General features: G+C 40.1%; 1 protein-coding gene across 1 annotated transcript in view; it reads left to right on the top strand.

Moving 5' to 3' along the window:
• Nucleotides 1-22,654, top strand: part of LOC120418740 (translational regulator orb2) — a 68,074-nt gene that overhangs the window by 9,361 nt on the left and 36,059 nt on the right. The window contains 1 exon segment of the mRNA XM_039581215.2: nt 14,584-14,696. Coding sequence (XP_039437149.1) covers nt 14,584-14,696 — 113 coding nt within the window.

Raw genomic sequence — 22,654 nt, 5'->3', positions numbered from 1 at the left:
CAAATGGCACCCAAAGTTCGGAATGAGTTGTCGTTTTGTGTGATGGCTGGTTAGAGAGTGCTCCAGCCAGCTGGATGTCCAATTCGATGTCTGCATACTGGCAGAAGTTTACAATTTACTGGCCGGGCATAACGTAAGTCGCACGTCCGGACGTTAAGAAACAGAAGGTGCAGTCCGGGTGCGTTGCAGTGAAACTTAGCTTCAGAATAACGTTTGTTTCGTATTTAATGTCCAGGGAGTTTCTTGAATGACCTAAAACTAAAAAATACTGTCAGTAAGTGTCGTTTGAGATGGTTGAGTTTTTGTATGACCCAAGGATCCAAAACTGTATGTTAAGTAGGTCACTGCCAAGTTGAGTAAAATTTAAGTGGGAACATCGCAAAGCTTGTTGACATTAAAGTCCCAACTCCAAAAAGTTATTGAATGACATAAAACGACCAAAATTTTGGTTGTTGTCCTCAGCGTAGGTCATTGAAGCAGTTGCTGTGGCTGCATCCAGGTTCTAACAAGGACGTTCGCGGATGACCCAAAACATCTAAACTACTCAGCATGGGTCACTAGGTCATAGGTCGTAGAGCTGGTTGACGTCCAGGTCTTAACTCCAGGATGTTAATGAATGACCCAAATCAAACTACATTATAAGTGTTGTACCCAGCGTAGGTCACTGAAGCTACCAGAAAGCAAAACACACTGTCGTTGAGCCCGTTGACATTCAGGTCTTAATTCATCAGGATCACTTTTCTGCACTTGGTTTAACAGCTCGGTTATTAAAAATCAAAACTTTTTGAATTTCAAAATTGTCCAGCACAGCAACATTTTACAATTTAGCACGGTTTTTATTGTAATCATTGTGGTACGCCCAAAAACCCCTAAATCAGCCTTTTATTTTTATTCCCAAAATGCCGGGATGAAACAAAAATGCTTCGTACGAAGAATTACGACCGGGCGATAACAATCAACGGCATGCCTCGTTTATCTTTTGATTTTCATAAGAAAAGTTGGCTGCTCTTTTCTGTGCAAGGAAAGCAGGGGAGAACCCGGAAATCAAGTGCACTGTAAAATTAAAGTGTCCTTTTGCCAGGTTCTGCGCGCTCCTCTCCTTCATAAATCTTGGCTGGCTTCCTTGGTTCAACAATTGGAAGTTCTGACGGGTGCGGTGCATCCTCTCCAGAGGTTCTCGTCGTCGTTTTGCTGCCGTGCAAGAAAAATTACAGTCATTGAAGCATTTTTCATCTCCTGCTCAGGCTGCGCCAGCCGGGAAACTTTTTTTTCTTTCTCCAGAGAGGTCTTGAGCAAATTTCAAAGACCGGGAACGCTTCCTTCTCGGCAGCTCACGGAGGAAGGTTTTGTCTTGGGCTTGCGCTGCAGGAGGACCTCTTCCAATTAGGTTCCAATTTTGTTCGACATTCAACCAGTTTGGCGCACGGAAAGAAAATGCACTTTTCCTCTTTCCAGGTCGGAAAAGCCGGTGCCTCAGCAGAAAAACATTCGAAAGTCGGTTCGTGTTAGGAGAACTCTGCGAGGCGGTTTTCTGGCCCGGTGATTACCCGTCGGTCGGAAGCGGCCATGGGCGTCGGATTGACATAAAACTTCGTTTTTGTTTTTTTCTATTTTTTTCTGACGAAAGCTGTGTTAGCCCACTGAAAAAGCTATGGTGCAAAACGATTTTTGGCTTAAAATGACTTTTTTCTTGTGGACGTGTCTTTCTGACAGCAGAAATGAGTAAATTTCACTCAGACCTTGGTGAATTTCACTCAAATCTGACAGATGTCTCATTTACTCATTTCTGAGTAGGTTCGGTTTTGACGTGTGTTTAGAGGATCAAACTTTTCAAAAGAGCATAACATCTTATGTCAACAAAAAGTTTGCAAACCCCTCCTTTGCCGCCTTCACTGGATTTCCCTCAACAATCTCTCACTTGGATCGTTTGGAGTGTGCTCCGCCACTCAAAAAACTGCATTCCTGCCGACTTGCAGAAACGCTAAAATTGATTTTTGTTTTACCTCGGGTTAGTTGTTTTCAGCAAGGTGCAACCGGCGGAAGTAATTATTTTTAATCTCGTCTTAGTGCCGGGTACCGTGTTCCCACGAGAGTGCTTGATTCAAGGTCCATAAAAAACCTTGGCCGACGCGGACTGGGAGAGGGAGGAGGTTTGTTTGTTGAGGTCGTACGAAATAAAGCCGAGCGCCCTAACTACCGAAACTTTCAATTAGTTTCAACTTACGCCAGCTAGGTGTCGGCACTCTTTAACTGCAAACAGTGCTTTACGGACGTCACCGTAGTCAACACAGCTTAGGACCGCTCGTTTCGGTCGTTCTTCTGGTCCGAGCCGACACGCTCTCCGGACGACGGAAACGGAAGCAAATCAGCCATCGCCATTTCCACCGTCATCATCATCTTCGTCACCGTTAGGTTGATGTCGCTAGTTTCGAAATAAAAAGTCCCTTTGATCATTAGCGTCCGGGGTCGCCCAACAGCTGGACAGACGCTGGTTTACCAGCACAACTAACACAAGTAATTTGTCAGCATCCAGCTCAACTAGCCCAGAGACAAGTGGATCTAAAAGCTTTCGTGACAATTCTCTCGTAGATGTCACCACTTAACCAATGTCTGGCTGTCAATGTGAATCCGTCGTAGCGCGCTAGTGTTTTGACAAGAACTAAAACAAGTCCGCAGTTCTGTGACCGCCGCAAGATCCACATCCACTCCCTACGGACCCGTGTTAACGAGATGTACAACGCACTAACTAGCACTGAACCTCCGGTCCGTCGTCGTCGTCCTCGACGATGAACAACCGGAAATGGAGCGTAACTGCGACTAGTGGTCGGCAAGGTAGTGTCCAGCTCGGGAGTGCTTGTCTTCCATCATCGGATTCCGAGGGCTCGTCTGGAAATTGTGAGGAACGGACGAGGGCTGAACGTACACAAACAAGACGTACGTACGGCTTTTAAAGGTTCGGAGCAAGCTCGGCGCGGTATCCATTAAATCTCATTTAATGCTCATTTCAAACATCATTTACATTTTCTGTTTTCGCTTCGCTCCGGGCTGTGGGTCCATGGTCCATGGTTGTTTTCGAGCTTTCCGAGCTGGGAGGTTCTGTTTGCATCCATCACCATTAGAGCTTTAGAGGGACTGACTTTTTCGTGACTTTGCGGTTCTTTGTCACCTTATTGATTGAAGATTGTCATAATTTTAATTCGGAAGGGATTCCTCAGCAAACTTCAAAATTGATGGTGAAAGACTGTTGGTCCCACTGAAAAAAGAAGGGCAGAAGTTAGTTAAACTCAATACCAGTATTCTCTCATTAGAGTGTAATAATGTAAACAAAGAGCTGTCTCATTTCGAATACCACTCACGTACACCCTTACCAAAAATCATGATTTTCTAAGTTCAATATCCCATTTTTTAAAGATTTTTTGAGTTCAGGTACTACAACAATAAAAATGGTTATATGGGTTGAACTGAAAAATTCGTATGAAAAGTTGGATATTGGATATAACTCAGAAAATCGAACAATTAAGTTTTACGCCGACTCGATTTGGAGGTTAGAAAGGAGTGCACTGTTTACATGGACTTAGCACAGTTCGATGCGGCCGTCGATTTTATTTTGGTGAAATTCGTCGAAAATCGACGAAGCACATATAAACAGTGCACACGAGCTGTCAAATGACGTCACATCGTAAAACCTAATTGGTCGCAGTGTCCTGATGCAAACAAAGATCGAGCTCGAGCTGTCACTGTCGCTGCGAAATATGTTAGCTGTCATCGGGCGGTGGGCATTTAACAACCAGCTATAAGTCGCATGACAAACCAACTTTTACCAGAAAGAGAAAGCATATCTGATGCAAACAAACCCACTTCTGTGGCACTCAGAGGTGTGATTGTGTTAGAAATTTTTAGGCCAATGGGAAATTGTAAACAAGCAGTTTGTTCTGCCCACGTCAGGGAATGTTGACATTTAACATGAGCAATCTAGACTGCATGTTTACAAATCCACATTGGCCCATTTACATTGTATAGCCTGAACTGTTGTTTGCCAACACGCAAAAGTGCTTTTATATAATGACTCTAGACTTGTTATTTTAAATGGGACCGAACTTTGTTTACATTACTACACTCTGATGAGAGAATACCCATGTTGGTTTAAATTAGCCTCTTTCATACTTTTTTCAGTGGGGCTGTCAATCTTTTTTAAGTATCAGACATGTTCATTAGGCCGTCCCAAAAAAATGAAAAGTTGTCAAATCTTCGGTGCTCACCCCTAGGATGATAGATTAGGATGTCAGGAACAATGTTTTCATACAACAAAAAATTCCCAAAAATGGTTTACAACTCGCGCGCGGAGCTTTAATGAAAAAAGTGCATTTTTCGAGTATTTTTCAGAAATGCGAGTAACAATCATACTAAAGTTTTTAAATTTGGTCGCCTTGGGCTTCAAGTTATAGTTTAATGTCCCCTGAACAAATTCCTGTACAGACATAGTCTATAAAAGCTTGTGTTTTGGCATGGCAGGGCGTTTTAGGGAGAAAAAAAAGTATTTTTTAGCCAAAAAAATTCAAAAATCGCTCCCCACATTATGAGAAAATCTCATGTTTTTTCATGAAATGTTATTAACAAATATCGTTTTTAAGCGAGCAAAATAAAAATTTCCAAAATATATGCCTTCCCGTTTGTAATCATAGTAGCCAATGTTTTATGCTAAAAACGCTTATATACCAAGAATTTTGAAAATTCGTCACTTTTTGTTCACTAAAATGCAAATATCTCGGCTTCGCGTGGACATAAATTGAATGTTAAAAAAAGCAAAATGATCTCCATAAAATTTCCTATAAGCTGAATGCATTAGTTTTGGCTGCAAAATTTTTTCGCTCGTTTTGGGGAGCGATTTTTGAATTTTGTTGGCTAAAAAATACTTTTTTTTTCTCCCAAAAACGCCCTGCCATGCCCAAACACAAGCTTTTATAGACTATGTCTGTACAGGAATTTGTTCAGGGGAGATTAAATTATAACTTGAAGCCCAAGGCGACCAAATTTGAATGACTTTAGTATGATTGTTACTCGCATTTCTGAAAAATACTCGAAAAACGCACTTTTTTCATTAAAGCTCCGCGCGCGAGTTGTAAACCATTTTTGGGAATTTTTTGTTGTATGAAGACATTGTTCCTGACATCCTAATTTATCATCCTAGGGGTGAGCACCGAAGATTTAACAACTTTTCATTTTTTTGGGACGGCCTAATGTTCATAAGCCATAGCAATATAGAATCGTTTAGCAACAACTTAATTTAAAGACTAACGGTGTACTCCACATCGTCTTCAAGCTGATGACAACATCTCCAACAGGACCAAATGAACCGCAATGCTCGAAGGAGGGGGTTTCTTTTCCAGCCAACTTAATCACGATTCGCATTCATCTGCAAGGCAGAGACACCCTCATTTGTGCTGACAACATTCGCTTCCCATACGTGTTAATCGATGTCCTCCCGTCCTCACGAGAGGTTAGGCTCTCGATTTAGTCCTCTTTTGTCCAGATCCACGTGCGTGCGTGCGTGCGTGGGAGGCGTAAAAGGTGTCAATTGACGCTAATGATAGTCTACTGCGGCAATGTTACGTGATGGGTTTGAGGGGGAAAAAAACTGCTGAAGTGAGCACATTCTCCTTCTGGGAAAGCCGGAGAAATTTCATCAACCAGAAGCAGGTAATAAACCAGACCTCGGAGCCTTAATTAAAATACCTTCTCCCTAGTCCTATGAGCTGGAAAGAAACTGTTCCTATCCTTTCTTGGCTTCTCAGGAACGTCGTCGACATCGTCTTCGACAAGTGGAGGTTTTCTCACTTTGATTGCCGTGCATCGTCGTCGCCACCGCCAGTTTTTATCGATGTAATCGTCCCTGATGAGAGCGGCTCAGCTACTCCAGCCCCAAGGATGCTCTCCAGAACCTCATTACTTAACAGCATGTGCACCACGTGACGAGAGAGAGAGAGAGAGAGAGAGTGTGGTGTGGGGTCCTTAAGTGCTTATTAGTCCGCACGGTATCTTCCATTCCAGGACGCCCGCTGGGAATCGCTGGTCCTGACGGGAGCCGATTTCTACCCGTCTTGTTCAGGATTGGGGCGCTCCAACGACTCTTTCTCTCTGATCGTGTGTGATGACGATAATGATGTCGAATATGGGCCTGCTTCTTCACCCGGACTCAGCTTTGCGAGAACACGGTGAAAATCCCCACTCAAGTTCAAGTTGCTTTACATCGAGCCAACAAAATCTTCACACTTCGTACCGGGTTTGACCAACTGTCAAAGCTACACGCTTAACCAAACCAGGCAATTTTTCACTGTGACTCCTTCAGATCCATGACAATGGGTGTCGGCATTATACCGACGGTTCTGCCACACTTGTAGGGCCCTTGACGGGTCTGCCAAACACTTTATTTTGCAACCCTCGAATTCCGTTCCCAAACGACGGCGGTGCAGCGGATTTTCTCATTTTGTGCCCCTCTTGACTCGGAACATGGGGCGTGAAATGTGGAAAATCATCATCATTGTCGGGAGAGGGGATATGGCCTCGTCTTGGCCAGTTGATGTAGCAACTACGTACTACGCTGGATTTCGCTCGACATGATAGCGTAACGTAACGTAACCCAGCAATGTCTGGACGGACGTTGTTCCAGTAATTTTCTCCCTCCGTTCTGGGTGCACTGCGCTGTTCATGTAAGGTTTCAGATGTGGTTGAAAATTGCTCGTTTTTTGGGGAAGGTTTTTCCAGGGGACGATGTTATCGAGGGTAATTTTGGCTCACTCGTATGAAATTGGGGCAAATTTGGCGAGGAGCTTGTGAAATAAAGGAATTATGGGAGATGTTTTCAGAAGAAATTTCAATTCTTCGTGATCGTCGCACTTTAATTTTGGGCCAAAGTGAGTTAGGAACGTCATTTTGTGCAGCTTTCAATGCTTTACCTTTTGATCTTCAAAGATCCCTGAAATATTCACGCTTTTTTGTCACTCTTCATATGAAAGAAGTTTTGATCTGATCGTGCTATCTTGACACACCCTGAAACTTATTGCAAGTGCGACAACTAAGTAAATCTTTCCATGTTCCTGAAGGGAACACCCATGAAGAGTATCGGGGCCGGCATTTACAAAGCGGATTCAGTGACAGTTTATTAATTAACTTAATGTTTACATGTTAAGGTTAATGTTAACATTCCATAGGTTGTCTTCCTAAAGTGTCTTGATAAGGTCCAGTTTGTGACGATACACTACCTTCCCTTTACTAAACAATCGAATCCTGAAGGTAAAAGATCACCAGTTGTGTTGGTCCGAGCCGGGATTCGAACCCCAATCTACCGCTTACAAGGCGAAAGCGTTACCGCTGGGCTACGTGGCTCGGTCAACAAGTGCGACAACTGGCCAAAGGAAATTAAGTCAGAGTACGTTTTGTCACACGTACATGCCCGACAACTGTAAACATTTTTAATTATAAATTGGGACTCCGGCAACCAAATACATACAAACTGCGGGACAATGCACAGAAGCGTTAGACAAACAAAATTTGTTTGTTATTGTTTACAATGCTTTTACATCACGTTTTTCTCGGAACGTCAAAAAACGTTGTTTTTTTTTGTGTGTCAAAAAGTAATACTTTTCAATACTGTTTGACGACAAATAACATTCAATCGGGGAAATAAAAGTTTCACTGAAAAAAACCAATTCAAATGGTGTTTTTGGAATTGCAAAATAGTAATTTATGTGACAAGTTGCAAAAAGAAGATTTTTTCAGCACGATTCGTACTCGTTGGATAAATACGAGAAGTGTTGAAAAAAAAAAAGTTTTGCAAACGAGTTCCATACAACATTTCTTGCAATTCCGAAAAACACCCTTTGATTGAAATTGTAAGTCAAATGTCTATGTATTTTATTTAGTCAATCCATCGTTTTAATCAAAGCAATGTTGAAAAATATTACTTTTCAGAACAAGTGCTAAAAAGCTCAACATTCAACCATTTCAGTGCTGAAAAGTAGAACTTTTTGTTATTTATTTTGAAAAGTGTTTCTATTCGATTCTATTATTTTTGGTAGGAAAAAAAGTAGGCAATTTCGTCGTTCGAGAATGACAGGAAAACTAAGTAGTTTCACGCCGGAATTGCAAAAAGTTAAGCTTTCCAGCACTTGTATCTACGCAAAATTAAAGCGGAACAAAAGCGTTTCACTGTTTTCAGGATTTCAAAAAATGCATGCAGATCGTTGTAATGTTGTAAATCTCTAAAAAAAAAACACACAGTTTTGCAACTAGTTGCATAAACTACAAATTCTCGCTTGCCTATTCAAAGGTCCTATTAGTACACGAAACCCATCATGGTGCATAGTACCTTTTGAAAAAGTACTCTTGATTTCATATAAAATGCAAATTTCTTAGGATCATCCAGGATCGCGCTAAGTACCATTGAGAGCTAGTGATTATTTTGAAATAATCTTTTCATGCTGAACTCATTGATATATTAAGTGACCTCTCTAGGTTAAAGTCACGTTAATAAAATAAACAACAACATTGATATACTTGACAGATTGGATTTGATCAGATTAAATATTCACGATATCATGTTATCTGAGCCAATCATTTACGTAGTGATTGATTTGTACAATCTTCCATCAACATAAATTTTCTACTCCAATCAATCAATTAGTGGGACTTTCAAAGTACATGCAAGCAAAACCGTTTTGAAGGTATCGAATTTCAACCGAACACACAACATTCTCAACATTTTTTCCTTCAGTTGATTGACTCTATTCATTGTACCGAATGATGAATACAATTTTAATTACGGTACAGACTCGATTATCCGAATCGAGTTTTTTTATTTTCTTACTTTTATTTAACATCAAATTCGGATTCTGCGATCCCATTTTGGGTAGATTTGAAAGGTTGATTGCCTTAAATATTATCAATTCGTGTTTTTTTCAACATATCAATATTTCTGGACTGTAATATAAATTAAATTTTATTTAAATTAAAAAAGAGCAGTCATTATGTTTCTTTGAAATCGGGTTTCTACCAAAAGCTTTGCAAATAATTTGTTTAAGTAGTGAAAATTGAAAAAAAAAATACAAAATAGAACCAAACAAAACTTGAGACATCAAATTTAAAATAATTGCACAAATGGCGCCGTAAAACGCGGCTCTTCATAATCAATTCGTGCTCAGAAAGCAAAGATTAAACTGCACTTTCATAGTTGTTGTCACTGCGGAAAACGAATGGCGTGTTTTCACTAAATTGAAGATGCATATTATCATTCGTAAACCATAAATACATTCAGCAGGTTTGAGGAGGCAGAGCTAGTTATAAATGAACAAGGTTTTCCCACCAACACCACCACCACCCATCCGATGACGGCACGCTTTTCCGCCTTTTATGCATCCGTTTTTCCAAGTCACTAAAGTGTGGTGGTGTGGCACAAAGCAATTGTTGCAACTCACACAGAGAGAGTCACCAGTGCACCACACAAGTTTTCCGCTGCAGAACACACAAAAGAGAGTGAAAACTCGGGGTTCCAAATCTAAATAATGAAAATGGATAGCTTCATTATTTTTGCATAACTTGAAACGGGACTGGCTGGCCGGGTTTCGGGCTCCGGGGTCCGGAAAATTGTGCAATCATTGTCCTCTTAGTACTAGCCGCACTAGCAGCAGCAGCAGCAAAGGTTATGTACGGTGCACTTATTGTGCAAAAGTGTTAAACCGGGCGAGCTAGTAGGTGAGCCTAATATATGTGCATATCCTAAAGTGGCCAACTCCGTCCAAACGTATGAAAATGATTTATTTACAATTTAATCACTAAAGATTGTTTTGGAAATTTTGAAACCTTCACAGAACTATATTTAATTCAATTCTTGACTCTTGCAAATCCACCCTTTTGCTAACAAATTGCTGAATTGACAAAGTGATACCCTTTTTAGGATGCCACTATTTTAAAAGCATCAAGAATAAAAGTGTCGTTTTTTGTACTTCGGTCCAAATATGACCCAGAGCAAATATAGCAGGATTCATAATTAATTTGATAGTTGAAGAAAAATCAGGCACGTCCAGCTTTCGATAGTGTGGATTTGTATATGGTGTTACAAACTAAATGGATGAGAAGTCAGCTGAATTGTTAAAATTACCCTGCAAAGTAACAAAAAAATTAATCAGTTATTGATCCTTGCACTGTAACTTGGATTTGGCCCGCACTTTTCTCTCGCACTTTTGACAACAAAATTTCCAAAAACTAGGCAACCATCAGTTGTTTATTTATATTTCCAGTCGCAGTTTCCACCAAACTGGACATTCGCACTTTAAAATTGCGGTGAGCAACATCGGCTCGCTTTGATCATTTTTTGAGAAAATTTAATTTTCCCAAGCCAGTTTGACAAGTCGCAAAAGTGCGATCGATAGCAATAATTTAGTGCGAAGTCCAAGTTAGTGAGAATTGCGCAATAAAAAAAACATTGAAAAAAGTTACGATAAAAATATGTTATTTTAAAAACCGAATAACTTTTAAAGTCATTAGGTATGTTTCTTACAAATTTTTGCCCTAAAAGTTTTCAAATTGAACGGATTACGTCCAATTGTCCCTTAGCTAAGTGACTTTTCTAATGTTTTATTTAAACAGTTTACAATTTAAAACAATGAAAAAAAAATTATGATGATGATTTTTTTAACTAAGTTTATTAACTTTTAATAAAATGTTTCAAGTTTGTTTGAAAATCTTAACATATTTTTTTATCATAACAGCAGAAAATTTTGATGCCATTAAAACCAATTTTATAGCCACGGGTCCTCCACAGACCGTTATAATGAAAACAAAAAATCCACCCTAACCAATGCACAGTGGTCCAGATCGCAAAATTAAGTGGAAAATTGATTTGGTTTTGGAGTGTCTTCTGAAGAGTTGTTGCAAATGGAAAGGGGCAACTTTTGGTTTGATTGAAAATTAGGGTGGTTCACTATTAGGGTGATTTTAAAAATCTAACTTTTCAGGAATATTTTTGGGATTTTTTTGTCTTCTAAAAAGTTGTAGGGCTTGCCAATCCAAGCAACTTTGTCGAAGACACCGAAATTTTATCTCGTAATCTACGCCTTCTACGACCAAATTTATAGAAAGCATCTGTGCAAACCTTCAAAAATCAGTTTTTTGAACGTGGCAATTCAGGGTTAAGTTTTAGAGAAAAGTGATGTTCGAGGCACTTTTAGAGCTCTAAAAAACAAACATTTTGATTATTTGACAGGTCAATTTGGACTTAAGGGTCAAAAGTTACAGCCATTTTAATGTAAAAAAGATGCAAATTTAAAACTTAAATATCTCGAAAAGGCGCAAGCCAAATTTTAAGCACCAAGTTGCATTTGAAAGAGGAGATCTAGCACTACAAACGCTGAAAAAATCTCAGGGGTGTTTTTCTTTAAACTCGAGATATCTTTATTTTAAAAAGTCTAATTTTCAAGGGAAAACCATATGGGACCATCTTAACGAAATTTGAAAATTTTCCAAATATATGTTTTTCCAAGTAATTTTGCCCGCTGAATCTGAATCTGCCCTCAGAATTGAATATTGGGTGAATCTGCCCTCAGAACATATATTGGGTTTCCATGTAAAATTATCATTTAAACTCCGACTTTATCTGACGAAATCAATCAATTAGTTGGTTGATTAAAAATACTTGTTCCGGGGGACCCTTGCTGGAACCAGTTGGTCGATCCGCTGCAGATAAAGAATACGATTGTTACATACCCTAAATATCCTGACCAACTCCTGACTTTTTCTTCCGGCGGCAATCTTGATTTGGCTACGGCATCTGAAAATTAAAAAAAAATGTTCATGATTTATTGCCTGCTCTGCTAGAAGCGTCCGGCAAGGTTCAGGACGGTTCCACATATTTCTTACCACATATTACATTGCAAAAACTTACCTTTCGATGGATTTCTACAACATGCTATCGATTTCACTGCGTTATTCACTTTTTTCCTTTGCCGAAGAAAATTGCAAATATTTTCACTATGTCCATTTTGTAAACAATACGCATCCAAACTTAGTCGGTTAGTTGGTCGGCCGTTTTTGAAGGCACCCGATTTCGTTGGTTGATGGCTCAGATTGAGAAGTGTCAAACTTTTCACAGGGTGCGTTTGCCGATTTTGGGAACTAATTTCTTCTTCTTTTTTCCTTAAGAAAAGACAGAGATGAAAATCCATTTCTGATAATTCAATGCCAGAGGTAATGTCCTTTTGGGTGATCTTGTAAACAAATCAGTAAGTTGTTTAACTTTTATGTTAACAACAATAATATTTCCACCAGATACCCTGGGCTTTGTCATAATAAGTGTCATAGGTTTGATGCTTGTTTGGCAAAGAGTATGATTTGATTCGATGTGGAATTAAAATCGAAGTGTTCAGTATATTGCTGAAGCTTCCATTTTTACACATGGACACCACTTCATGCTGCGAGAACCCACTTTGGCGCAGTCTCAGGGCTTAATCGATGGCCGGTAAGCTGTCATCGAGACAAGGAGGTTCTCCGATAGTGGAAATATCACATTTGTACAATGAACCGCTACATATGTGATTTTTCCCTATCTTAATGTGGGTGTCAGGTTAGGATGCGGGTTTTTTTAAATTTAGTTTTTGTAGAATTTAGGATTTTAACTATAAATATCAACTTTTAATACTTTGCCTTTAGTTATTTAGGGACAAAATTAGTAACAGTGAATTTAGTAATTCTATCAGAATCGGGGATTTGCATTCAAGTAGCATAAAAACCATTCTGATTTGTCAAAATTTCCGTAGAGTCTCGATCAATCAATAGTGAAATGATATCGGACTAAGTTCGTTGATCTGTTGAACTAACGGTTGTCGGATTATGATTGTATCGACCATTGTTGCGAATCGAGGATCTACTGGAATTCTGACGATCAAATGGTCGTCTCTATTTCAATTCACGACTTGTAAAATATGAACTGTTATTCATTTTTTTTTTTTTTTTTTTATAAAAGAAGCCAGACAGGTTTTACAAGAAACGTTTTTTGGCTATTAATTAAATGTCGGGGATTTGAGATAAGAGTAGCTTTCAGATAGCTTGCTTTAAATCTTGTATTCAATTCAAGTTAGGTAGTTATCCGCAAATGAAAATTTGGACTTATATGAATAATTGAACATTTTGGACTTATGAATAACACACAACTGTGCATTTATTCTAGAGTCAGATCCATACAGCGTCAGTGTTTATTTGGTCGAAGTGTACTAATTCATTGGCAGATCCGATTCTAGTTGTAATGTACGACAAGACTACTGACGGATGTGACAGGACGAGGGCCCAGTTTAGAGGTTTCGACATCAACGATGTGCGGCTGGACCACCCTCTCAAAAAAAAAAAAAAAAAAAAAAAAAAAAAAAAAAAAAAAAAAAAAAAAAAAAAAAAAAAAAAAAAAAAAAAAAAAAAAAAAAAAAAACAATAATATTTCCACCAGATAATTTTTAAATCATTTAACAATGGATTCTGTAGCAACTTCAGATAGACCGGCATTATTAATCAAGAATCACAAAGGAATCAAGTTTGTTGGCTTTATGCTCACCCAACAAAGCGCAACTTTTTGCCGAAGAATTAAACCTGCCCCACAAACTTTCTGTGCGTCAACTTTGCTTTCTTGGCTAGACTTTTCCTTTGAATGTGTGCTCGATGTGTGTGTGTGTGTGTGTGTGTGTGTGTGTGTGTGTGTGTGTGTGTGTGTGTGTGTGTGTGTGTGTGTGTGTGTGTGATAACGCCTAGGATTTCCCTGTTCCAAGAAGAAAACATTATGCCTTTGTTATTATATAAACAGATTTATTGCTTTCAGCTCGTTATGCCCATTAGAGTCATCATACTCGCATATTGTTTCAACCCTTGCCCGGACGGTTCCGGTCGACTCTATAATTTCCATCGGAGAAGGAATTTTCCGCGAACGGGGGTACCTGTACCTGTGCTACTACACACTCGTCAGCCCAGGGAACATGTAATAGAGAGCAACTTACAAGCTGCTTACAGCTCCGTACTAGTGAAAGAGCACACGCTCGGTAAAATCACGGAGCAAATCTAGTTAAATTGAAGTAAATTTTTTATCATCATCTGGTTCGCTGCCTCCGTGCTTCTCCGTGAGATGTTGGTTGGGGATTTTTTCTATTTTTTATTTTTTTTATTCGTGCTTTACACAGTGGGTTCTTAAGGAAAACAGAACATGGTTTGAAGGTCTTGAAAGTTTGGACTAGTTTTTCAAAGGTCAATCCCACTGTGAACACACCGTGAACATCACTAGCTCGATCCTAGAAACATCCGAAGCGCCTGCTAGCCAGGGATCTTCGCCGGAATATCTACATTATTTATAACGAAAGCTGCTACACTACACTAGCTATGATGATACCCTTGCCCCACCCTCTTCGACAGCCGAGTCCCGGATCGGAAAACGGGCGCAAATGAGATTTCGCTCGGACTAGTTTTTGTTTTTTTCTCTCCTTCAGCTTTGCCAACTCCAACTCCGCCGCACCAACAGCCGGAATTTCTCTAACCTTCCCTTTCTCTTTATATTTGCAGAGGAAATCACCACGTCGTTCAACCAGTACGGAGCGCTGGTCGTCGATTGGCCGCACAAGGCCGAGTCCAAGTCGTACTTTCCGCCGAAAGGATACGCGTTCCTGCTGTTCCAGGTAGGTTCGCCCCCACTGCTCGCTCGATATAATCAGTCAGGCCCCATCTCGTCGTATAACGGGTAGGTTCTTCATCCCGACGGGGTTGAACATCCGCGAACGGTGGGAAATTTATATGGAACGGAAATTGCAGCACCGTCCCACGATGCCCGCAAGGAGTTGAAACAGTTGAATCGTCCGCGCGCCGTGCCGACCGGCTACGATGACGGGAAGTTTCACAGAACATACAGAATATGAGCAGAGTGCAATGCTTCCCCGTGGAGGATTTCCGAAGAGGAGACATCGATTTGAGGAGGAAGGGTTTTGATAGTGACGACTATATTGGCACGTTTTGATGAGATGAAAACAAAGAACGAGGCAAAATTCATTAAATAAAAGATAAACATTTAAAAAAAATTAAATTCAACATTAAGATCAATCAATTATTAAGAAAGTGTTGAAAAGTTTGACTTTTCAGCACTCTTTTAAAAAGGGTCGAACAAATTTAAACATGTTTTACCTTTCTAAAATTTAAAAACTCTGTCAAAATTAAATGCTAGCCCAATTTCTGTCTTCATTTTAGAATGTTTTTTTGAAAATATTTAATTTTTTAACTTTGAAATTAAACCATTAGTTTCTGAGACAACGACATTTCAAACTTGGGTGCACCCAAAGGAAAAATATATCTCAAAATCTGCAACAGTGGATTTGCTGCAGAAAATGTCATATTTTATAACATTTTTTGCAGCAAGCCCCTAGATCATTTTTGCCCGCGTGTAAACATTTCAGCGATCTGCAGTTCTCACCAACACATATAACGCTGGCCCGTCCCCGAACAACACTCCAAAGAGAAGCATATGTTGGTGCTCTTTCACTCACTTTTCATCAAGCGTCCATGGCGCGGTGGTAGCGTGTCGGATCAATAACCAAGAAGTTAGTGGTTCAATTTTCGTTCTGGTAAGGGTTTTTTTGTGAAATACAACCAAAAAGCCGTCGGTAATGTCGATAATTGTCGGTAACGGGCAAAAATGTCATACCCCTATATCGCAAAAAATGCATGAGGACAGTTTTCATGCAGATTCTGATATACTTTCATGCCGCCATGCATCACAATCATGCGACCGCCGTTTGGGTGTGGTGTTTGGTTAACACCACACGCACATTCTGAACCACTCAGTTTTTGTCAAAATCGAACCTATTTAAATAAACTTTACTCAGAATTTGAGGAAAATGGAGTGAAATTTACCGAATTCTTTCTACTGTCTTATTTACCATTTTTTGAGCAGGTTCGATTTTAAAGAAAATTGAGTAATTTAAAAATAAGAGTAATGAGCATCCAGTTTCTAGTTCCGAAAAAAAGCTTCGAAAATTTATCGGAAAATCAACTTTTTTTCAACACTTTTCATTGGAAATACCCTTGCTTATTTTTTTTTTAAATATAGATTTCTTAATTTTAATGAAATGACAATAGACGACAACAAAGATTAAAACCATACAAAAATGAAAAGATTTAAAAAAATTTAATGTAAGATGGCAGCAAAAAATGGCGGTACAGTCCAGACTCGATTATCCGAGTTTTTGACTATCCAATGGTTTGAAAGGAACTTCGGATAATTAAATCATGGACAAAAAAATCCGATTTCGATTCGATCGAGCCTGGACTATATCCCAGAATATTATCTTTTTGAAAAAAAACTATTTTAAACATTTTGATCTAACATTTCAAAAGAGCGTAATATTGATTTTTTTTCCTTCTTTTCTTTTCGATAGCAACATTGATTTCACATTAAAAAAAGCCGTAAAAAATGTTTGACCGAATTTTTTTTTGACAAAGAACTTTGTCCTAAGGGCACTGTCTACGGGTGTCAATCCAAAATTTCGCGAAGCGAAAGTGTAACGATTTTCTGTCGTTTTTCAAATGCTTATATCTTCCCCTCCATTCAAACAATCTTTATGTTTTACCCACCAAACGAAAGGGGAAGTCTTAAAGTACAAGTTGACTACCTCACAAAGTTGATAAAACTTTGTTAAAGTATTCAAAAGTTAAGATGAAACTAAAAAAATGAATGCAGGAAAAATCCCGGCTGCTGATTGGCTGAGAGCACTTCACAAATTTTGCCTTGCCTTCTGCTTTCGTGGAACTGTCACGCGAGAATTTTGCACCACTGTTGCCACATTTCATGCAAACTATTTAAGCTAGCACTTAGCCTCAGAAAATTTCAGTGCCTTCCGAGGTTTCATCAAAGACGGATCCACGGTGGTAATTTTATTGCTCACACACACACACGCACACATTGAAAGACACAGTTTGTGCACTACATTGGGAGGAATTCTGTTCTAATGAAGATTGTTAGGACGGTCAACGGACAACCAGAATGATTTGGAGTAATGGGGATGGGACCAATCTGGTAGGATATTGGCCACACCCGGAATAGCCAGTGCCCTGGAAAAGGTTCTACCGGGGGACATTAATCGAACCATACGACTTGGGGCAATATGGGTATCAAAATTCATGGTTTTTGAAACTGATAATGAAAATGGCCATTTTGACAGGATTGGCCACACTCGGAGTGGCCAGTGCCCTCGGGAAGGTTCTACCGGGGGGACATTAATCGAACCATACGACTTGGGGCAATATTGGTATCAAAATTAATGGTTTTTGAAACTGTTATTGAAAATGGCCATTTTTCCCGGATTGACCACACCCGGAGTGGCCAGTGCCCTCGGAAAGGTTCTACCGGGGGGACATTAGTCGAACCATACGACTTGGGGCAATATGGGTATCAAAATTCATGGTTTTTGAAACTGGTAATGAAAATGGCCATTTTAACCGGATTGACCACACCCGGAGTGGCCAGTGCCCTCGGGAAGGTTCTACCGGACCGGATTGGCCACACCCGGAGTGGCCAATGCCCTCGGGAAGGTTCTACCGGGGGGACATTAATCGAACCATACGACTTGGGGCAATATTGGTATCAAAATTCATGGTTTTTGAAACTGTTATTGAAAATGGCCATTTTAACCGGATTTACCACACCCGGAGCGGCCAGTGCCCTCGGGAAGGTTCTACCGGACCGGATTGGCCACACCCGGAGTGGCCAATGCCCTCGGGAAGGTTCTACCGGGGGGACATTAATCGAACCATACGACTTGGGGCAATATTGGTATCAAAATTAATGGTTTTTGAAACTGTCAATAAAAATGGCCATTTTAACCGGATTGACCACACCCGGAGTGGCCAGTGCCCTCGGGAAGGTTCTACCGGGGGGACATTAATCGAACCATACGACTTGGGGCAATATTGGTATCAAAATTCATGGTTTTTGAAACTGTTAATGAAAATGGTCATTTTAACCGGATTTACCACACCCGGAGTGGCCAGTGCCCTCGGGAAGGTTCTACCGGGGGGACATTAATCGAACCATACGACTTGGGGCAATATTGGTATCAAAATTCATGGTTTTTGAAACTGTTATTGAAAATGGCCATTTTAACCGGATTTACCACACCCGGAGCGGCCAGTGCCCTCGGGAAGGTTCTACCGGACCGGATTGGCCACACCCGGAGTGGCCAATGCCCTCGGGAAGGTTCTACCGGGGGGACATTAATCGAACCATACGACTTGGGGCAATATGGGTATCAAAAATCATGGTTTTTGAAACTGGTAATGAAAATTGCCATTTTGACCGGAGTGGCCAGTGCCCTCGGGAAGGTTCTACCGGGGGGACATTAATCGAACCATACGACTTGGGGCAATATGGGTATCAAAAATCATGGTTTTTGAAACTTGTAATGAAAATGACCATTTCACCCGGATTGGCCAAAACCGGAGTGGCCATTGCCTTGGAGGAAGGTCCTACCGGGGGGACATTTACCGAACTATACGACTAGGGGTAATATGGGTATGCTGATTGATACCCATATTGCATCAAGTCGCATGGTTCGATTAATGCCCCCCCGGTAGAACCTTCCGCAGGGCACTGGCCACTCCGGGTGTGAAAAATCCGGTCTAAATTGCCATTTTCATTACCAGTTTCAAAAACCATGAATTTTGATACCCATATTGCCCCAAGTCATATGGTTCGATTAATGTCCCCCCGGTAAAACCTTCCCTTAGGGCAATGGCCACTCCAGGTGTGGCCAATCCTGTCAAAATGGCCATTTTCATTACCAGTATCAAAAACCATGAATTTTGATACCCATATTGCCCCAAGTCGCATGGTTCGATAAAAGTCCCCGGTAGAACCTTCCCCAGAGCACTGGCCACTCCGGGTGTGGCCAATATCCTACCAGATTGGTCCCAACCCCATTGCCCTAAATCATTCTGGTTTTCGGGTGACCGTCCAACAATCTTTATAAGAACAGAATTCCTCCCAAGTTGGTGCACAACCTGTGTCTATCAATGTGTGGGTTGTGTGTGTCTGAGCAATAAAATTACCACCGTGGATCCGTCTTTGACGAAACCTCGTAAGGTACTGAAATTTTCTGAGGCTAAGTGCTAGCTTAAATAGTTCGCATGAAATGTGGCAACATGGTGCAAATTTTGCCTTTTCTCTTGCTGTCGTGGAACTTTCACGCGAGAATGTTGCACCATGGTTGCCACATTTCATGCGAACTATTTAAGCTAACAGATAGCCTCAGAAAATTTCAGTACCTTACGAGGTTTCGTCAAAGACGGATCCACGGTGGTAATTTTATTGCTCAGACACACACAACCCACACATTGATAGACACAGGTTGTGCACCAACTTGGGAGGAATTCTGTTCTTATAAAGATTGTTGGACGGTCACCCGAAAACCAGAATGATTTAGGGCAATGGGGTTGGGACCAATCTGGTAGGATATTGGCCACACCCGGAGTGGCCAGTGCTCTGGGGAAGGTTCTACCGGGGACTTTTATCGAACCATGCGACTTGGGGCAATATGGGTATCAAAATTCATGGTTTTTGATACTGGTAATGAAAATGGCCATTTTGACAGGATTGGCCACAACCTGGAGTGGCCGGTGCCCTCAGGGAGGTTCTCCCGGGAGGACATTTATCGAACCATGCGACTTGGGGCAATATGGGTATCAAAATTCATGGTTTTTGATACTGGTAATGAAAATGGCCATTTTGACAGGATTGGCCACAAACTGGAGTGGCCATTGCCCTGAGGGAAGGTTCTACCGGGGACATTTATCGAACCATGCGACTTGGGGCAATATCGTTTTTGAGACTGGACATGAAATTTGCCATTTCGATAGTGGTTGTAAGGTCCATGGTTTCCGGATGCCGTTTTTTCTGGGGGGGATAGACATTTTCTGAACCATACTTGTTTTGGCAATAGTTTCGTTTTCTGGCAATTTATTTTCACAGAGATGTCAATGATTGAAGACATTAAATTAGTATTAATTATTAAGGATTAAATAAATTGGCAAAGAATTAAAAAATATAAATAACAATAGAATGATTTTTTAGAGTTTTGTACAAAGTTCTTTGTCTTATTGGTCATGTAGAACATAACCACCTGCACCTTTTTTTTCAAAAAATCTCGGCGACGGCTATGGCTCAAAAGTTGCGTTTTTTGTCAATCGCTAACAACCAAATAATCCTCATCAATTACTACAACTTTGCCAAAGACAACACTTTTAAGATTTTCCATTTTTTTTTTTTTTTCTTGTCGCCCTAATTCGTAATCAATTGTGATCTACCCACGATTCGCAAGCAGAAAACGATTTGGTTGATCGCTTCACACAACTATGGGAGCGTTCTTTTATTACGTAACGCAGTTGGGGGGGAGGGGGGGGTCGGAGGCCGTGTTACGCTCCATACAAATTTTTTAAAATTTGTATAGAAAATTTGTTACGAGGGGGGGGGAGGGGGTCTAAAAATCCGATTTTTTGCGTTACGTAATAAAAGAACACTCCCTATGTAATGCTTGGCATGGCACTTTTTCGGCAACACTCACACAAGAACGTGCTCAGAGAGGAGCGTGTTTATTCTGACTCTCTTTTCTCTAAATTCCCTCCAAAAATCTAACTTTTCTAATTCTACGTGCATGTTTCGCTTACACAAATGACACAAAACAACAGTAAGGTGAGACAAAAAAGAACCCAAAACTATACTTCGAGATAAACCGGAACCTCTCCCTACTTTTTAACTTTACTCTCAGCAGAAGCTATCCCAGACCTTTTGCTAAGTTATTGTTTGCACTCGTTTTATCATTGCACTAATTCACTTCCGCTCGAGTGGGATTCGGCTTCACTTTCCTTTTTGTTTTTTTTTTTTTTTTCAAACGAAAAGAGGAAAACTCTCATGTTTAAATAAAGGAGCTAAAAAAAGTGTGTTTGCTCTTTAGCGGGCGCTGCTGCTGGCCTTTGTGAACCATGTTTGCGAAGCTTTTTCCTCGCGTACAGGGGATGCACTTTTCGTTTCGCTCTACTCAACAAAGCCCGGGGGAGCTTTTGATCGGCTCTTACGCATGACAGGAAGTGGGTTAGATGTGAAAATCATGATATTTTTTAATGTTTTTTAGGAAGACTATTTTTTACCAACCAATTCATAGATTGCCATCATTCCACAAAAGTTTCCTGTTTCTCAAATTGACCTTCATCCGAAATCATTTCCGACTTGCTCTCCAAGCTCATGGTCAAAGAACATCATTCACCGGATTTTTTAAGACAAAGGTTTTGCTCTTTTCCCAGACCCCGACCGTAAAATGCTGCCCCGTGCAACGATAAAACAATAAATGAAAAGCTTTCCTTTGTCCTACGTTCGACTTTTACTATTTCCCCTCCAACCTGGGATGCTCTCTTTTTTTTCCTCCGACAAAATTTCAGTTCTTCCTGTTGTGTGCTGCAAACCGTCGCATCCTTTTCTTCGATCATTGAATCCTCGTCCATCGGCGGGCAGGCAGTTCCGATGATTGGAACCTAACCAGCCAGAGTTTCCGCCGCGTCCTGACCGGCCATGACAGCCACTCTCGTTCAAAGCCAATGGGTTGGAAAATTGTACCCCTTTTGTCTACACCAGCAGCAGGTCGAAGAAATCGCACAATGAGGAGGATGCTGCCTGGAAAGTCTGTAAATTTTGGAAACCCATTTTCCATTCTTGAGGGGGATAATCGAGTGGAATTTGAAGAATCTGCTGCCAATTAGAGCGGGTCAATGTCTTTCGACAGGCGAGATTTGGTTGTTCGGAGTCTCGATTGTTAATTTGATTATCCAGAAATTATTATACCAGTGCTGCGGAGTCGGGTAGATTTTGCAGTGACTCCAACTTCGACTTCTGAAAACTTTGTGATTTCGGCTTTTAATTTTTTTTCACAAAAAAAAACAATTTCCCAAAATCTGTATTTACTATAATAATTTTAAGTGAACAAAATCCGGCAAACCAGAGAGGAGAAGTACAGCCAAAAAAATTACCGTTATAGTTTTTTGAAAAAAAAATGTTTTTAGATTAAAAAAACAAATTTTTGATTGCAATTTTTTATGATGTAAATCGAATTTGAAATCGAAAAGTTTTTTAGAATAAAATCGATAAAGTGTACCATTTTCGAGGAAAGGCCGCTTAACGTTTGACTTTAACGAAAAATTTGCAGATTTTCGAAAAGTGCAGAAACCTTTCCACAATTTCATCTAAGAAACTGTGAAGATTGAACTTCTGGTTTCAGCAACACCGGATAAGAGAAAAACAAACGGAAAATTTTAAGTTTTCAAATCCTCTCCCAAAAAGCCCTCTACTAATAGTCCAAAAATTTAAAAAAAAACAACATTGACAAAAAAGTTTTTTTTACTTTTTGAAAAAAATATTTGGAAATTATGGAATCAAGACTAACATTTCAAAAAGTCGTTATATTGCATATTTGTTTCTTTTGAAATGTTAGCCTTGACTTCAAAATATAAAGATTTTCGATTATTTACGTACCATTCTTGTGTAAACAGCTGCCAGAATTGTATGAAGACTTATGTATGGGTTAACTTATATATGGGTGAACCA

This window comes from Culex pipiens, chromosome 1 (genome assembly GCF_016801865.2).
Source record: "Culex pipiens pallens isolate TS chromosome 1, TS_CPP_V2, whole genome shotgun sequence".
NCBI lineage: Eukaryota > Metazoa > Arthropoda > Insecta > Diptera > Culicidae > Culex > Culex pipiens.
Note: the sequence above shows the minus strand (reverse complement) of the source record. Positions and strands in the feature narration are given on the sequence as shown.